This window comes from Stegodyphus dumicola, chromosome X1 (genome assembly GCF_044657685.1).
Source record: "Stegodyphus dumicola isolate Sdum_Otavi_A_Nest chromosome X1, ASM4465768v1".
Taxonomy (NCBI): Eukaryota; Metazoa; Arthropoda; class Arachnida; order Araneae; family Eresidae; genus Stegodyphus; species Stegodyphus dumicola.
In genome coordinates, this window is record NC_140780.1 from 246,113,120 (window position 1) to 246,131,316 (window position 18,197).

Here is an 18,197-nt window from a genome sequence, read left to right on the forward strand (position 1 = left end):
GTTAATGTATTCTTTGATAAGTGCAGTGTATGAAAATGCATTATGAGAGCAAATTTGTATTTATCTTTTAATTGAAGGAGCAGTTAGTGAAAAATGGTATGACATGTTAGCTCATTTCACAAAGCTAGATATGTATGCTGAGAATCTGAAGTGCCTTGTTAATGTCTGCGTCACACATACACTTTCAGAAACAAATACAACAGGGCAGGGATGAAGAACTGGAAAAAAGACAGTGAACGGTTTAATCATTGCAGCGATCCATTTTCTCTGAGTACTACATCCAAATATAAGAAAGGAGGAACCAGCTTGAACAGCTCTAGAAATTTGGCAACTGTTTGATCAATTAAAAATATGAATTTATTTTTCTGTATTTTTAAAGAACTGAATTTTTTCAATGTGTTTTTGAATAGTAATTAACTCATTTAATTGAAATATTTGTTTTTTGTATTGTGTACATTTTTATATTAGTAACTTGAAAATGAAGTGGTAAATATTTAACAGATTTCTTTTCGGTTTTCATTACTCCCCCCCTCCCAAAATGTATCAGGCTCTTTAAGTAAGTATTTAGCAAGAAAAATCCTAGTTAAAAAGAAAAAAGAATTTGGAATTTTAGCATAGAACTGGAATCTAACTTCAGTCTGTAAGATCGTCGCTATCTGTAGAATGTAAGATATAATATTTAAGAATGTTGTAATCTGATTTGCTGGTGTACCTTATATGAGCTAATATAACTCAGAGGGTAACCCTTTGATCAGAAATTATGCTCAGTGATGTCATTTAAAAAAAAAATAAAATAAAGGAGAGAAATATGTGTGTAAGGTAAATATGATTAAAGTATGCTGCAGTTTTTAGATGTTGTTCATTTCTTCAGTAAGTAATTGTTTGTAGATCACTTGTAATACTTTATTTCCACTGTTATTGTAAAGTAAACATGGTAAAAGAGTTGTTTTTCAGTACCTGGTCAGGGAAAATAGAACTGTTCTTATTTCGTTATTGTAATTTGCATGAAGAGAGATTTACCGCTTTTGTTTATTTTCTTTTGAGCTTCCAAAATACATATTTATTTCTGTATATTTTAGGAAGCTGTTGTAAGTCCGCATATATTGGATTTTCTTGAACAAGCACTAGAGCCAATACCAATTCAATTGACCAAAACACCACCTGTATTAGGTGAGTAAATTCATTATTGATAAAGCTATTGGCTTGATACTAGTATATGTAATCAGTGCTTGGAACAAGTTAATTTTTAAAGAGTAAATGTATAAAGTTATATATCAGTTCTAGTTAAATAGCCATTCTATCTTTAATTAGGCTCATGAAATATACCTAAAATATATTGCATAACTTTCTGGAGTTTTTGTATCATGTATTACATTCTGGGATATGATTTATTGTATTTGCAAGTAATGGTATGGTCCTTTTGTTAATAGTAAATGCTAATGAAGCCCACATGGATCTCCTGAAAATTATTTTTGAAAAATTGCAATTTGTTCTGAAGTGTAATTTAGGGAAGAAAACTGGAAGTTGCAATCAAACTGCTAAAAGATTTTTCAGTTAATTTGGCACTCCACAGCTCATTGTTTTTAATCAACATTACAATTAGAAGATTCAATAAGAAACATTAATGAAATAATTCATTTTGAATCATTCATCAGCTTCCAATCAGCAAGAGTTAAATTACATTAAAGATGTATATGTCGAAAAATTAATAATCAACCATGTGCAGCATAGAATTTATGAATGGCTGCTGCTATCTAAGAAAGCATATAAGAACTATCTAGTTTTATGAAAGAATTTTCCATCAAATGATACATGTTAGGATTTTGTATATTATGTATGATATGAATCATATGAGGATAATTTACATATAAGGATCTAAGATTGCTTGCTTTCATGCACAAAATGCAGATGGACATTAAATTCACATAAGTTATGTGTAATATTTAATTAATTTCCATTTTTGTACTTTTCTGTAAGCATACAGTAAATATCCTGTTTTAATTACTAATAATCCAGATGTTCTGACAAGTTATATAAAATCTCTAATTGTGATCAGGCATAATATAAATGACGCTCACCTTTGGAGTTGTAAATGGGCTTGGATTCTTTATTCCCAAAATTTTTTTCCCTGCACCCTAAACTTTTATAGCCATTGTTACATCCAGAGACAAAACAGGTTCCAGATGCCATATTCATAGTGACAATAGATATTAAATCAGTATTTCCTCTATTATTGCCTATGTAAAATACTACAGTAAGGTGAACAGGTGATGACTGCAGTGTTCTCTATAAATAATGCTACTGAAAGGGGACTGTTTTGGGGAAAAGGGGTAATACAAGTTTCACCTTTTTCATTCTTTATACTCCATGTTCATTACACTAAGAGTTTGAAATGTAAACAAGTTTGCACCATACTAATTCAAAAATCAAACCGATTTGCAATTTTGCAGCTGAAGATGATGGTTTGGTAAAACCATCGAAACTAATCCTGTGAAAATTTGAGAATATAACACTGATTTTTGTTGTTTGACTTTGAATTAGTATTTGTTCGGCGTGTTATTGTGTCGAACCATGTTTGCACAGTGTTAAGCTTAGCTGTACTTAGACTTTAATACTGTTGATAATTCAGCAGCTACTACATGCAGATTAATTGAAAGCATAAAAGCCTTAACGTCAACATAAGAATAACATAATTCAATTACTTTTAAAGAAAAAAATGTGCAATTTACCAACATGTAAGAATAGAAAAACGGAACTTACCGAGCTGGGTAAGAAGGTGGGTGTATGTATGTATATGTTGGTGGTCGGTGTGTGTGTGTGTGTGTGTGTGTGTATATATATGGATATTTTGGCAGTCGTGAAGCTCGGAATCAAAGTTCAGGCATGGCTGTTCGCAGAGTGGTAAGGAGGATATCCAAAGATGACACAAATTGATTTAGCTTTTAATTGCCCATTTTTATTTACTCCAATTAGCAGATCATTTTCCTTTTAGATAGCACTCTTTAAATTACATAACCATAGTGGTTTTAACTAAGTATGATAGAATTTAAATTTTATACATCATAACTAATTCTAACAAAGGAAGAAAAGATGGACAGGGCAGCGCAGAGTCTTGTAGCAGTGATATTAGGAAAAAATCTGACTGAAAAATGGTGCGTACTCAGTATTTATAGTAGCGGTTACATAATAGGCTAGCAAATTCTAGAAGGTACTGGTGTAGGGGGAAGATCCTGAATTGCAGAAAGTTAATTAAGGGTTGCATGTTCGCGTAGAGCAAAGCCATTGTACTTTTTTACATTTTTCATATATATATATGTGTGTATGTGTGTGTAAAATATAAAAAATATGATGGCTTTGCTCTACACACACACACACATGTATATATGCAAAATGTAAAAAAATACAATGGCTTTGCTCTATGCAAACAGGCAACCTTTAATTAACATTCCGCAATTTTGGGATCTTTACCCCCCAGACCAGTACTTTCTAGAATATTCTGGCATGTTACGTAAATGCTGCTATAAATGATGAGTTCGCACTATTTTTCGTCAGACCGCTTTCTCCCTCTACTGCTTGTTAAGACCTATACTGCCACTCTTCCCATCTCCCTCCTTTTGTTTGAACAGTATGCCTCAGTAAATTTAAAATTAATACCATTTAGTTCAAATTACTATCACATATGTAATCTTGGAGAATCAAAAGGAATAATGATCTGCCATTTTAAGTGAATAAAGGAGTTTAAAAATTTAAATTCTTCTGTGTCTTCAATTTGAATGCCTTCCCACTTCACAATGACCACACCCGTACTCTGATGTGACCAGATTGCTAAGCTTCATCATTTCCAATGCCGATCTACTGCAGTATCGTAAACTGTAAAGTTCCAATGTTTTCTTCTATGCATTTTGGAATCATTACATACACACACACATATATATATGTATGTGTTTACAACCGTTGATTGCTTTAAAAATGAGAGATGTATAACTAGATATTATTGTAATCTCATACACAAACTTTCAACATTCTATGGTTAATCGTTTTTAGTTACATGAGATACGTACATACATACATACAGATGCCATGGTTTCATTTATTTGATTATGGCAAAACACTCAAGGGCTATCTACTTAAGGAAAAGGATGCCTTTGTGGAGGACTTTCGAAGGGAAACTGGCTCATATACACATTATACATGGGGAAAACCATGAGCCCATGCATTCAATCCATTTGTAGGATTCAAACATTAGACTGAACCAACAGATGTCAGTGATATGAGGTGCTGGTGGGCCTTGCAGGTCATTTTACTGTCTGTTTTGAAAAGAAAGAGTTTTTTATTCTGTCTGCACATACAGAGGTCAAGCAAAAAAAAAAAAAAATCGTCTGAAGGGATTTGAGAGTAGTCAGAATTGAATTGAATTTTTGTTGAAATATGGTACTTGAAATTTTTCTCAATTACAATACTTTCTTTACTTCATACAAGGAAGTAAAGAAAATAGAATTAATTGGACTGAAATATTTGCAAAAGTTTATTATATAAGTTTATATATTTTCCTTGTATTCATAATGTAATTAGCATGGATGAGTATTATGTGTTAATATAGTCATTAAATATGTGTACACATATCAGTTGTGTGAAAGACTGGATTTTAGTTAGGGTGAAGGATGTCATCAGAATGATGAAATAGAGTTATCTAACAAAAGAATTTAATTATTAAAATATATTGAAATCTTTTTAAAAAACTAGCTTCAGAAAGGCATGATTTTGAATCAAGTATATTATTCCCTCCTAACGCAGCTTCAAATGATTAAAATGGTGAACATTTAGCTTCTTTCAAAGAAATTCCAGTTCAACAACTGTTCATCCTGCACATAGGGTTGGCTATGCCCATTAATAAAATATATATCAAATCCAGATCTGAGAGAAACATTCATCTCTTATTAATAAAACTTCCTTAATCAAATAATGTACATACATCTATTTGTAGGATTTTACAAATTTGAATATGTTTATTATAGTGATGAAACTTATTTAACATTAGCTGCCATAAATGTAAATAAGCTTTGAAAATTTTGCATTTTTAAACATAGTAATATAATTAAATAATTCTTAGTTTCTGTTGCAGATTCTTCAAAAAATGAGGATGAATCTGCTTCTCTAGTAACACCTAGCCAATATGCTTATGCATCATTTCCTGTGGATGTAATTGTTTACTTTCGCATGCAGCCTTCTATATTACGCTTCAGTTGTCTGCCTATATCTCGGGTTGAATGCATTTTAAGGTTACCATCTGTTGATTTAGTGTTTTCATCGAAAAGAGCAGAAGATGATTTATATGCAACAACAAACCAAGAGTCTGGTACATTGGTTAAATCTAAAGGTTCTGTTTATTTATAATTTACTGTTAAATTATTTCCGAAGTATGTGATATACAAGTTTTTATTTATGATGTATCTTTAGGTTAATATTATAATCTATGTATGTTAATTTCTCCTCCTTTTCTTCAGGTTTCGTCAAAGAAAATGGTAGTCGTTCAATTTTTGAATCTGCATCAGTTTGCCAAACAGCCGTAGGAGGATTGAGTATGACTGGATGTTTGGCTGACTTTTCATTATATATTTTTCATCCATATGGAGGTGCTAAAAAAGCTGGTAATAAACTAATAATATGCTTTCCTGTAAAATATTGAGATCTGATTTTTCACATTTTTTACTTGTGTATGTTAGTAACTGGAAATATATATATATTTCCAGGAGGCACTAAAGAAGGCGAAACATCACCATTGTCAACGAGTGAAAGGAAGGATTCTCTCAGCCTTCAAGTCGAGTTCGTTAAAGTTAATATTTCACGAAGTCGTAAAATTAATCTTGCTTATATCGATGTTGGAGCAAACACTCATAAATTAGGCAGGCCATTTGATTGTGGAGGAGCTCTAATACGTTTTTCAGGTATATTTTTTTCAGTTTATTCTTTATTTCCCCCTCACCTATGCATGTAATTTTTACTAGAAATATATAATTTCATTGTAAACATTTAGTAGTTTTTTCTGGCTTATAAGATGATTTTTTCAGAGACAGTTATCTTGTTAGCATGAAAAATTGTAATATTGTGCTGTGAAAATATCAGTTACTTTAAAATTCTGTAGCTTATTAAATTAGTATGTGTTGCAGGGATGCATTAATTGACAGTGACTTTTTTTTAATAAAAGGTTCACTCCACATCAGTGTTTCCCAACCTTTTTTGTGCTATGCCCCACCCAATCCTCTCTAAAATATTTATGCTCCCCCTACCATATACATAATTTTTAATATTTAAAAATTGAAATATTCACGAACAAAACTTGAATGATAGCTTTTAGGAAGAAATGATTACGAAATTTTGTGAGCAAACACAGTAAGTGAACTTTCAAAACATGGAGAACTGAAATTCAAGAAGTGAAAGTTTTTTATTTTAAGTATTAGTAATTTTTATTATTTAAATTTAGCGAGTTCCTTGCGCTTGATACTTGCTGCAAAGAAATTTTATGTTCCAATTTAGATAACTTGAGTCTCAAGTCTCCTGGTTTCATTATATCTAACCGATTTTTTTTTTTTTTTTTTTAAGCAGCAAATCATTTATGGCACTAAATCCACATTCAGCAAAATATGAAGATGCAAATGGTAACAATAGTTCTCTTGCATATTTTGTTGCATTTGGATATCTGATTCTGGTTTCCTCACAAAGCTATGTCATCGCTCCTTTTATATTAAATAACGTTTTAATTGACTCATCATTTTGCATTTCTGTGAGTTCTTCTTTTTACTGCATATTTGAAATATCAGCCAAATCCACTAGCATTGGCTGCATCATTCAAGTTGGAAAATCAATTTGTTTTAAGTTACAAAATCTTTTAAATCAGCCAATAAAATGTTCAGAGGATCAACAATAACAAGTATAGTGGTATCAATAACAAGTATAGTGGTATTAGTAACAAGTATAGTGGTATCAATAACAAGTATAGCGGTAGTCACATCACATTTTTGGAGCCAATGAAACTTTTCATAATTTTTGTGGTAAACAGTGTGTCTGAAATAATTCAACAAAGATAATGAAACCAAATATCTTCCTTTTACATCATAAGTTTTATTTGCTCCTTGAAGTTGTTTATTTAATATATTTAATTTTTGAAAGATATCGGCTAAATAACTCACAATTAGACTTTTTTTCGAGGCTGCCCTTGAAATCGATTGAGTGTTTCAATATACTTACGCTAAATACAAGGTTGTTTTTACGATTTTGATTGTCACATTAGCGTGTTTCTCTTCTAGTCTAGTTTGTGCTATCAACCAGCATTTTCGAGAATATTTTACTCTTTATTGTTTTACCACGTGCACCATTTTATTTACTTCTTTCCACGTGGCTATTAGTTTTTCGGATTTGGTTTATGCTATCAACCGGCATTTTCGAGGAAATTCTACTTTATATCGGTTTACCACGTGCATGATTTTGACTTTCATTGCTTCTTTCCATGTGGCTATTGGTTTTCAGTATTGGATGTTTCTCTCGTTTTGGAATGTTTTTGTCATATGTTGATGAAAATTGTCTTCATTATTTATTGGTGTTTTTTCATGTTATAAGTAATTCCTTTTTTGGACTTTCAGAATTATATTTCTTTTGTTCACTGGTTTCTTGCTTGTTCCCTTTTCACAATATGTCCATTGACAGGATTTGATTTTGTAAGTTACGCCTTAAGCGTACGAAATTCTTGAATCATCTACAGTTTCTACTTAAATGCAAACATCAAAATATCATTCCCAAATTTATACATGTGAAATGTAGTCTTAAAGCTTCCGTTCACGTTTCAAAAATTTTGCATAAATTCAAATTGGCACTTCTTCGTCATATTATAAGGGACACGCACAAACGTTTATCTAAAATTGAATTTGAATTATATTACCTCCATTTAAAAATTGCTAATTCAACTGAAAATTTTTCCTCATTCAAACATACATCCTGGTCTAGAACCGATACCGTTTGTCAACAGCATACAAATGTGCATATTTCTAAATTCCTTAAGCTCACACGCCAGTCGGATAGTCCCACCTATCTAGCTAATCTTCCCACTGTAAATGTTAACCCCATCGTTAATATCTCCAATAGGAATCTTTCGGAGGATCAGTTAAAAGTATTAAAATATAATTTCAACTTTTCAAAGACATCTGAACCTTCAATTCCTCAAATCATCGCCCCCATAGAAAAAGCCTTTAAATTCTCCAAAATTTCAGAAAGGCAGAAGGATACAATCCGCCACCTAATTACTCATAACGTTAATTTTAACAACAAATCCTTGGATTTGAATCTTAGCAAAAAGGAAAATGAGATCTTATGTGAAATTCATTCTGATACTAATATCATTATCTCTAAAGCTGATAAGGGTGGACAGATCGTTGTTATGGACAAACACACATATATTACTGGAGTCTCTAAACTGATAAATGAAAGCCCATACTGCTCAATCCCTAAAGATCCTTCAACTTCAGACCTCACGAAAGTTAAAAGTGCTAGCACATCTTCTCATATTCTGCCAACGCAGTTGAAGAAATCACTTATTCCACCTATTACTAATTGCGCTAGGCTTTATGCTCTTCCAAAAGTCCACAAAACCGGTATTCCTTTTCGACCAATTGTTTCCAACATAGATACTGCTTCATATCCTTTGGCCAAATATTTAGTTTCCAGATTTTCTCCTTTACTTGCTAACAATATTCACACTGTAAAAATTTCTGTTGAAGTCATTGATAAACTTTAAAATATTTCTTCACTTCATTCCATTATGGTTTCATTTGATGTCAAATCACTGTTTACTAATGTTCCGGTCGAAGGAGCACTAAATTGTCTTGAAACTAGGCTTCGGGAATTTCACTTCACACATACTGAAATTAATGAGTTGGTTTCGCTTACTAAAGTCTCTCTGAGTCTAACTCACTTTGTTTTCCAAAATGCATATTTTCGTCAAGTTGAAAGATTAGCTATGGGTAATCCTCTCAGTCCGGTACTTGCTGACATTTATATGCACTATTTTGAGATGAAATTATTTGATAAACTATCTTTTCGTCTTTGGATTCGGTATGTAGACGACACTTTGGCGCTTTTTGACGGTTATAAAGAAGATTTATCTGAGATTCTATCTGTTATGAATTCAATTGATCCAGCCATCCAATTCACTCTTGAAATTGAATCCAACAATTCCCTCCCCTTCCTTGATATTCTTATAATCCACAATGAAACTGATTTTAGCACTACTGTGTACCGTAAACCCTTTGCAGTTTGTTTACCACCCCATGCCAAGTCATGCCACCCTGTTAAGTAAAAAATGGCTTCTTTTTACTATTATGTATTCTGCGCGCTTAAAATTTGTTCCTCTGAATCTTTGCTTACCAATGAACTTAATTATTTGAGAGCAGTTGCGATTGACCGTGGATTTTCTCCCGTGATTATTGATAAAGCCATTAAAAAATTTTCAGATTCCCATCAAAGAAGACATTCCACTGTTAGAAATAATATTAATGGCCTTGTTGTGCTTCCATTTTATCCTTCTGTTAGCTATAAAATTGCACGAATTCTCCAGAAATTCAATTTTCAAGTCAGTTTCTCCCCTATTAATAAAATTCACCCTTCGATTCTAAAAGATTGTGTTTCTGTCTTAAATTCTTGGGCAATTTATAGTATATCGTGTCAGTGTGGTTTAAGATATATTGGCCAAACAAAAAGAGCGTTGAAGTTTCGTATCAAGGAACATGAATCTTATGTCAGAAAAGGCGAAATTAACAAGTCTTCAATAGCGTATCATAGTTGGACATTTAACCATAACTTTGACTTTGGGTCTGCAAAAATTATCCAAAAGGCTTCTTCCATAGGTGAATTGGATTTTCTTGAGGCTTTTCATATTCACAAAGATTTAGCATGTTTAGTTAATGATTTTAAGTCCAATCCCGTCCTTCCTAATGCCTTTAAAATTCTACTATCTTAATTCAGTTACTATTTTTGCTGATAGATGGCGTTACCTCCTCGCGTTTGGTACTACCAGAGGGTTTAAAATCCGTTCAGTAGTTACTTTCCATTATTCAAAGTTCAGATTTTGAGCGTGAAGGTGCAGTTGTCCCTCACTCCATATTTTTAACTTCGCTAATTTTCTTGTCCTTTGTGTTACATGGTTTATCCGATAGCCTGGCTCAGTAAAAGTAGGCGGCCAGTGTAACTCTTGATTAAAAATCCGGTTATAACCACTTGCAGTGCTGATAAGGACCACGTGTTTCTGAGACTCCTTCCCCCTTTATTTTTCTTCTTTCTAGGTATTTCTTTCTCCTGATGAGGAGGGACTTTTAGCTGCCCTCGAAATCGATTGTTTCAATATACTTACGCTAAATACAAGGTTGTTTTTACGATTTTGAACTCACAATTGCCTTGTTATCCGTTAACGGATTTTTCATTTCAGGTTTGTCGCTTAAAAAATAACTAAGAGTATCAAATAGTTCCATAAATCTTTCCAAGCAGTTCCCTTTCGACAGCCTTCTTACTTCAGTGTGAAGTAAAAGTCTCATATAGTCTTCATTTTGTTCTTCATAAAATAACTTGAAAGACTAATTCAGAAGTCAAACAACAAAAATCAGCGTTATATTTACAAAATTTTCACAGGACTAGTTTCGATGGTTTTACCGAACCACCATCTTCAGCTGCAAAACCGAAATGAGAATCCAGAAATGCTTCTTGTGCATTGTGTTATTCACAGAGAAAACCAGGTAGTTAAAAACAATTCGCCTGTTCTAAATGAAATACTAAATTCAGTTATAAAGTGTATCAATGCTATTAAAGCTAGGGCCAAATGTGAACGTCTTTCAAGTTAAGACACAATAACACGCTGAATAAATACTAATTCAGAAGTCAAACAACAAAAATCAGCGTTATATTTAAAAAATTTTCACAGGACTAGTTTCGATGGTTTTACCGAACCACCATCTTCAGCTGCCTTTGCAAAATTTTTTAAATATAACGGCTGATTTTTGTTATTTGACTTCTGAATTTATACCTACAAAATTTTCACAGGACTAGTTTCGATGGTTTTACCGAACCATCATCTTCAGCTGCAAAACCGCAAATGAACAAGATAGGAAATAATGATTAGATAAGATAAGAAAGCCTGGACAAGAATAAGTAAGTGGCGCCATCTGTTGGCGAAACCAGAACTAAAACATAATTTCTCTAAAAGCCGAAGGCAAATTTGGATTGGAATTAGGATCGTTAACTAGAACAGAAAGATTTTTATGAATGTGAAATGCCTCTAGAAAATCCAGTTCTCCAATGGAAGATGTTTTTTGAATAATTTTGGCAGCAGAAAAATTGAAAGTGTGATTTTCGGACCAACAATGTTGAGCAACAGAAGACCTCTGTGTTTCCTTTTTTCTAACATATGCCTCATGTTCTTTGACGCGAAATTTTAAGGCTCTCTTAGTTTGGCCAATGTAAATTAAACCACACTGGCAAGGAATCCTATAAATACCCCAGGAATTCATATCCGGACTGGGGTCCTTGAGTATAGAAGTTGGAATTTTATTGATGGGAGAAAAAACAACCCGAAAGTTAAATTTCTGCAAAATATGTGCAACTTTATAGCTAATTGATGGAAAGAAGGGAATGACAACAGAATTTTTATAATCTCCTAAAATAAGAATGTGGCTTTTAGTGTGTTGAGATGAGAATTTTTTAACTGCTTGATTAATAATGTTGGGTGAAAAGCCCCTGTCAATAGCTATTGCTTTTAAATAATTTAGTTCTTCATCAAGGGCTAGTTTGGAGGAGCAAACTTGAAGAGCACGGAAAACATAGGAATAAAATGAAGCTAACTTTTGTTTAGTCGGATGACATGATTTAAAGTGTGGTGGAAGGCAAACCGATGAAGGTTTACGGTAAACTGTAGTACTGAAGTTGGATGTGTTACGTGTGACCAGAATGTCGAGAAACGGAAGAGAATTGCAAGTCTCAAGTTCAAAAGTGAACTGAATAGCAGGATCAATAGAATTCATTGTTGAAAGAACTTTATTTAAATCATCTTTATTACCTTCAAACAGGGTAAAAGTATCGTCTACGTAGCGGAACCATGCCGGGAAGTTTAAAGTTTCAAACAATTTTGATTCATAATAATGCATGTAGATATCAGCCAGGATGGGACTGAGAGGACTTCCCATGGCTAATCCCTCAGTTTGCTTGTAATATTTATTTTGGAAAACAAAATGTGTTTGTTTCAAACAGAGTTGAGTGAGAGAAATTAGCTCATCAATTTCAATGCAAGAGAAATGAAATTCGCGAAGTATGGTTTCTAGACATCTTAATGCACCCTCCACTGGGACATTGGTGAATAATGATTTTACATCAAAAGAAACCATGAGTAAATTACTAGGAGAAATGTTTTTAACCTTTTTTACAAACTCTATTGAATTTTTTATGGTGTAAATGTTATTGTCTAATAGAGTGGAAAATCTAGAAACTAAATATTTAGCTAAAGGATACGAGGCAGTACCTAAATTTGATACAATAGGGCGGAAAGGAATACAACTTTTATGAATTTTGGGAAGAGCATATAATCTGGCACAATTCGCAACAGATGAGATAAGCGAATGTTTTAAGTTGCTTGAAATGATTTGCGAAGATTTGATCGCAGTTTTTATTTTGGATAAGTCCGAAGGTGAAGGATCTTTAGGGATCGGATTATATGGTCCTTCGTTTAAGAGTTTAGTGACACCATCGATGTAAGTGTTCTTATCCATGACGACTATCTGGCCACCTTTGTCGCCCTTTGAAATGATAATATCCAGGTTAGAATGAATTTCGCGCATTGTAGCTCTTTCTCTCGCAGTTAGATTTGGTTTCAAAGGTTTATTATTGAATTTCACATTATGAGCGATAAGATGCCTAATCATTTCTTTCTGTGAATCTGAAACTTTACTGAACTTGAAAGCTTTTTTGATAGGAGCCAAAATCTTTGGAATCGAGGGTTTACAGGTTTGTGAGAAGTTAAAATTATATTTTAGAATTCTCTCTTGTTCTTCTGAAAGACTAACATTAGAAATATTAACTATTGGCTTGATGTTTACAATGGGAAGATTTTTTGAACTACTTGAACTGGAAGACTGTAAAAGAAGTTTTTCGAATTTAACTGCAAGGGTGTTTTTATGACGGTTAACTGCATTCTCCGTTCTAGACCAAGACTTTTGCTCAAGGCCAGTGAATTTTGGATATGATTTAGTGAGTTCCAGATGAAGCTTATAGAGTTCATGTTCAACTTTGGACAATTGTTGACGTGTATCCCTTATCACTTTAAACTTCCCGGCATGGTTCTGCTACGTAGACGATACTTTTACCCTGTTTGAAAGTAATAAAGATGATTTAAATAAAGTTCTTTCAACAGTGAATTCTATTGATCCTGCTATTCAGTTCACTTTTGAACTTGAGACTTGCAATTCTCTTCCGTTTCTCGACATTCTGGTCACACGTAACACATCCAACTTCAGTACTACAGTTTACCGTAAACCTTCATCGGTTTGCCTTCCACCACACTTTAAATCATGTCATCCGACTAAACAAAAGTTAGCTTCATTTTATTCCTATGTTTTCCGTGCTCTTCAAGTTTGCTCCTCCAAACTAGCCCTTGATGAAGAACTAAATTATTTAAAAGCAATAGCTATTGACAGGGGCTTTCCACCCAACATTATTAATCAAGCAGTTAAAAAATTCTCATCTCAACACACTAAAAGCCACACTCTTATTTTAGGAGATTATAAAAATTCTGGTGTCATTCCCTTCTTTCCATCAATTAGCTATAAAGTTGCACATATTTTGCAGAAATTTAACTTTCGGGTTGTTTTTTCTCCCATCAATAAAATTCCAACTTCTATACTCAAGGACCCCATTCCGGATATGAATTCCTGGGGTATTTATAGGATTCCTTGCCAGTGTGGTTTAATTTACATTGGCCAAACTAAGAGAGCCTTAAAATTTCGCGTCAAAGAACATGAGGCATATGTTAGAAAAAAGGAAACACAGAGGTCTTCTGTTGCTCAACATTGTTGGTCCGAAAATCACACTTTCAATTTTTCTGCTGCCAAAATTATTCAAAAAACATCTTCCATTGGAGAACTGGATTTTCTAGAGGCATTTCACATTCATAAAAATCTTTCTGTTCTAGTTAACGATCCTAATTCCAATCCAGATTTGCCTTCGGCTTTTAGAGAAATTATGTTTTAGTTCTGGTTTCGCCATCAGATGGCGCCACTTGCTTATTCTTGTCCAGGCTTTCTTATCTTATCTAATCATTATTTCCTATCTTGTTCATTTGCGGTTTTGCAGCTGAAGATGATGGTTTGGTAAAACCATCGAAACTAGTCCTGTGAAAATTTTGTAGGTATAACGCTGATTTTTGTTGTTTGACTTCTGAATTAGTATTTATTCGGCGTGTTATTGTGTCTTAATTCTGAATTTGTATTTATTTGGCATGTTATTGTGTCTTAACTTGAAAGACGTTCACATTTGGCCCTAGCTTTAATAGCATTGATACACTTTATAACTGAATTTAGTATTTCATTTAGAACAGGCGAATTGTTTTTAACTACCTGGTTTTCTCTGTGAATAACACAATGCACAAGAAGCATTTCTGGATTCTCATCTTTTATCAATTTTAAGCAACCCTTTTTCTTATTCTCTGCTTTATTCTATTTTCAACCATCATATTAGGGGCACCATCTGCAGTACAAGATGTATTATATTTTTATTGGTATATTTTTTATATCTAGGTAATTTTTTAGCTTACTATAAATATTTTTGGAGGTAGTGGTGCTTTCTAATGATTTACAGAACATTTCTTCGGCAAAATCCCCTTTATGAATATATCTTACATAAGTTACAAGTACGGCTTCACTGTCTCTCACAGTTGGTTCATCCATTTGCACTGAAAATTTTCTTGTTTTCAGCTTTTCAGCAAGTTGTATTTCAATATCCTCACTCATTTAATCTTTCTTCTGCAAACAGTATTGTTATTTAGTGGCATAGCTTTAACGTCTTTGTCATCTTTTTCTAGAACAGTTTTAAATGCTGATATTGATGGTTTGATTAAATTCTCCCCTATAGTACGGCTTTTCCCAGATTAAGCGATGAGTAATGAAATTTGATAAATAGCCTCAAGAGCACGATTAACAGTTGCATTATGAGCAGTAAATAGACACTTTAATAATACTCTATTTTAAATTTTCTTTAAAATGTAAAAATAATTCGAATCTGAATTAATATCAGCATTATGTTCCACCTTCAAATGTGCCTCAAGATGACTTAGTTTCATTGATTTGTTGGTCAGGTGTTATTGGCATAAAAGGACAGAAGTTGACCGTTTATGGACCGGGTATGAAACCAAATTTTAAATATGCCTCCGAATACTGACGAACGTTTTTTCTTGCTTGCACCCCTCATTTCACTAAGGGCTGAAAGAAATAAATATAAGATCAATATAAACAAAGCTGAAAGCAGCTGCTGTTGCCATTCAAGGAAAGAATAATATACCGGTTGCCATTCCTACAGTAAAAAATAAAATAAATTCGTTGGCTGAAATGTGCGAGAAACGTCTGGAAAGCATAATGTGTCAGTTATTTAAATGTCTTTAAAAGCATTTAAATGCCCATGTCTACAGCGAGAATTCTTTATAAAATATTTAAAATGCACCATAATTTAAAAACTGTTTTACGTATACATCACTTATATTTTTCTTTATTTTGGGGAATAAAAAATAAAATTTAGAAAAATTTTGACTTCATGAAACATATGTAGAACGTCCTTTGTCCCCTTAAACTCTGAACAAGTCCATTTTCGAATTGCCCCCCTTAACAGTCGCGTGGGCCCCACGTTGGGAAACACGGCTCTACATTATGTGCAATCATTTTTGAACTGTTTGCTTTGCTTCAGAGGTGCAATAAGAAATGAAGAACTACTCCTTGTTAAGGCAATAAAATGTAATATTTAATTCAGAATTTAATTTAGTCTTTCAAACTCATTTATGACTACCAATAAGAACGCTTTTTTCTTTTGTAATTTATAACTTACTGTGGGGCATTCAGATGGCTTAGAAAACTTCAAAAGTGAGCAAAATGTTTTTCTAACCATCAGAAATGAAGGACCTTGCAATCATAGTCTCACACTGCAAAGTGTTGACATGATTCCTGTTTTGTATTTCATCTCACTGCTGCCTTAATTCACTCCGAGTTGATTAGCAAATCCACTTGTTAAGTGTTATAGTGTATTATTACTAAATATCATTATTAAAGCTAATTCTAAGTAAATTTAATTATGTATTATTGATTAAGCTTTATGTATTCGATGGATGAAGATTTTTAAAGTGGTTTACAATTGTGTAGGAAGCATCCCTAGACAACTCAGCTTTTGAATGACAATATTTTAGTACATTAAGTTAAAATGCTATGCACTGCTGTCATAGAGCATTGCATTATGTTAATATTGTAATATGTTAGCATTGGAAGGATGCCATATTGAAGAAAGAGCAAATGCAGTTACAGTAAATGATCTGAAGTAGTAAGTAGGAATATGCAAGAATGTTGATAAAGCCTGTCTTCTAATTTCTAAAATTAGAAGTGCCAGAGCCGTAAAAAAGGCTGTCAGGAATGGGGAAAAGAGTTAAATAAATAAAAACAAATTATTACATAAAATATAAAAATATTTTTAAATTAGTGAAAATTAATGATAATTAGAGAAATAATAAGTTATGCTAAACTAATACATCCCAACAATGAAATAAAATTTAGAAACAAAAGGTGAATAAGTTAATCAAAAAAAGTATAGTGCACGAAGAATGCGAGAATGGTTTTTATACAGAAAGTAAGGTAAAATTTCCTCATTATTTTGACTGATTATTCTTAACATTTCTGATCTAAATGTTTAGAATCCATAAATACTGTTCTTCCTGAAGAGCCCAATTTTAAAAGGGAGGATTTGTTCTCAATTATTCTAATTTTCTAGTGAATTCTGCTGTTCTAAGAGAAAGTGCATACATTCAGAAGCTATCACCTGTTTGTTTCACTTGCTGTTAAAAGAAGTGCTCAAGAAAGATAGTTTTCTGCTTTTATTGCTCTTCGGTTACCTAACAAAATTGTGGAGCTCAGTTTACTTGAAACTTTTCATAATCTAGCTGGAATTATGATTTTTTTTTTTTTTTTAATTGAGAAATACAAGAGCCAGGGGCCAGTGGGCTTGACTGAATTTAAGCCTGGACATTGATAGAAACCTTTTTAAAAAAATGTTATGCATATTTACATTATTGCAACTTCTTACAATGATTCAGACAGTTTGGAATAACATGGCAACCTAGGGTTGGAAATGACATGCATAAGGTAATGTCCACAGAAATGAAAGGATAACTTGTAAGCAGCTATGTAGTTTGATAATATATAGACATTTGCAAAATTAATGGAGTTAAACAAGATGGTTGAAAATTCCTCCACATGCTGTGATGCAGGCCTTAAATCTTTGGCTCATGGAACTCCAAATATTCTAGAAGATTCTGGACATATCTCAGACTTCCTTGGCAGCTACTGTGATGTATGCAACTAGTTCCTCAGTGCTATCAGTAGGGTGTCAAGTACCAATGTTTTCATATGTCTGAAGAACAAGTAATCAGGATACGATAGGTCTCACAATTGAGTAGGCCAGTGCACCAGACCATCAAACCCAATGCACACACACACACACACACACACAGTGTTGGCCAAATATAACTTTTAAGTGGCCCCATACACAAGATACATATCGGCTAACTCTGCATTCATATAACCCCTCATCATATTACCTCTGTGTCTATGAAGTAAAGCTTTCTTGCAAGGGACCAATGCCGTTTACTGTATCAGAAATGTGTTTCCCACCCTCCATTGTCATACTCCTCCTGTAAGTTTGTACATTTGTATACCCTGTTTATTAAAGTTTAATATTTTTGCTAAAAATTGGCTTGTTGAAATATTCCAGAAGATTCCGGGCATGTCTTGGACTTCCCAGCAGCTACTGCAATGCATGCAACCAGATTCTCAGCATTGTCAATGAGGGTATCATATGCCAGTGTGTTCATATGTCCAAAACAGAAGCAATCAAAGCATACTAAGCCAACAATTAAGCCATAA

General features: G+C 33.1%; 1 protein-coding gene across 5 annotated transcripts in view; it reads left to right on the forward strand.

The window, feature by feature from the left end:
* The window catches only part of tweek (transmembrane protein KIAA1109 homolog tweek), a 421,377-nt gene that overhangs the window by 336,425 nt on the left and 66,755 nt on the right, over positions 1 to 18,197 (forward strand). For all 5 annotated transcript variants that reach the window (XM_085807394.1, XM_085807390.1, XM_085807392.1 and 2 more), the window contains 4 exons: positions 1,080 to 1,170; positions 5,123 to 5,377; positions 5,505 to 5,648; positions 5,751 to 5,945. In XM_085807394.1, the coding sequence (XP_085663520.1) occupies positions 1,080 to 1,170; positions 5,123 to 5,377; positions 5,505 to 5,648; positions 5,751 to 5,945 (685 nt within the window). The remainder of the gene's footprint in view (positions 1 to 1,079; positions 1,171 to 5,122; positions 5,378 to 5,504; positions 5,649 to 5,750; positions 5,946 to 18,197) is intronic.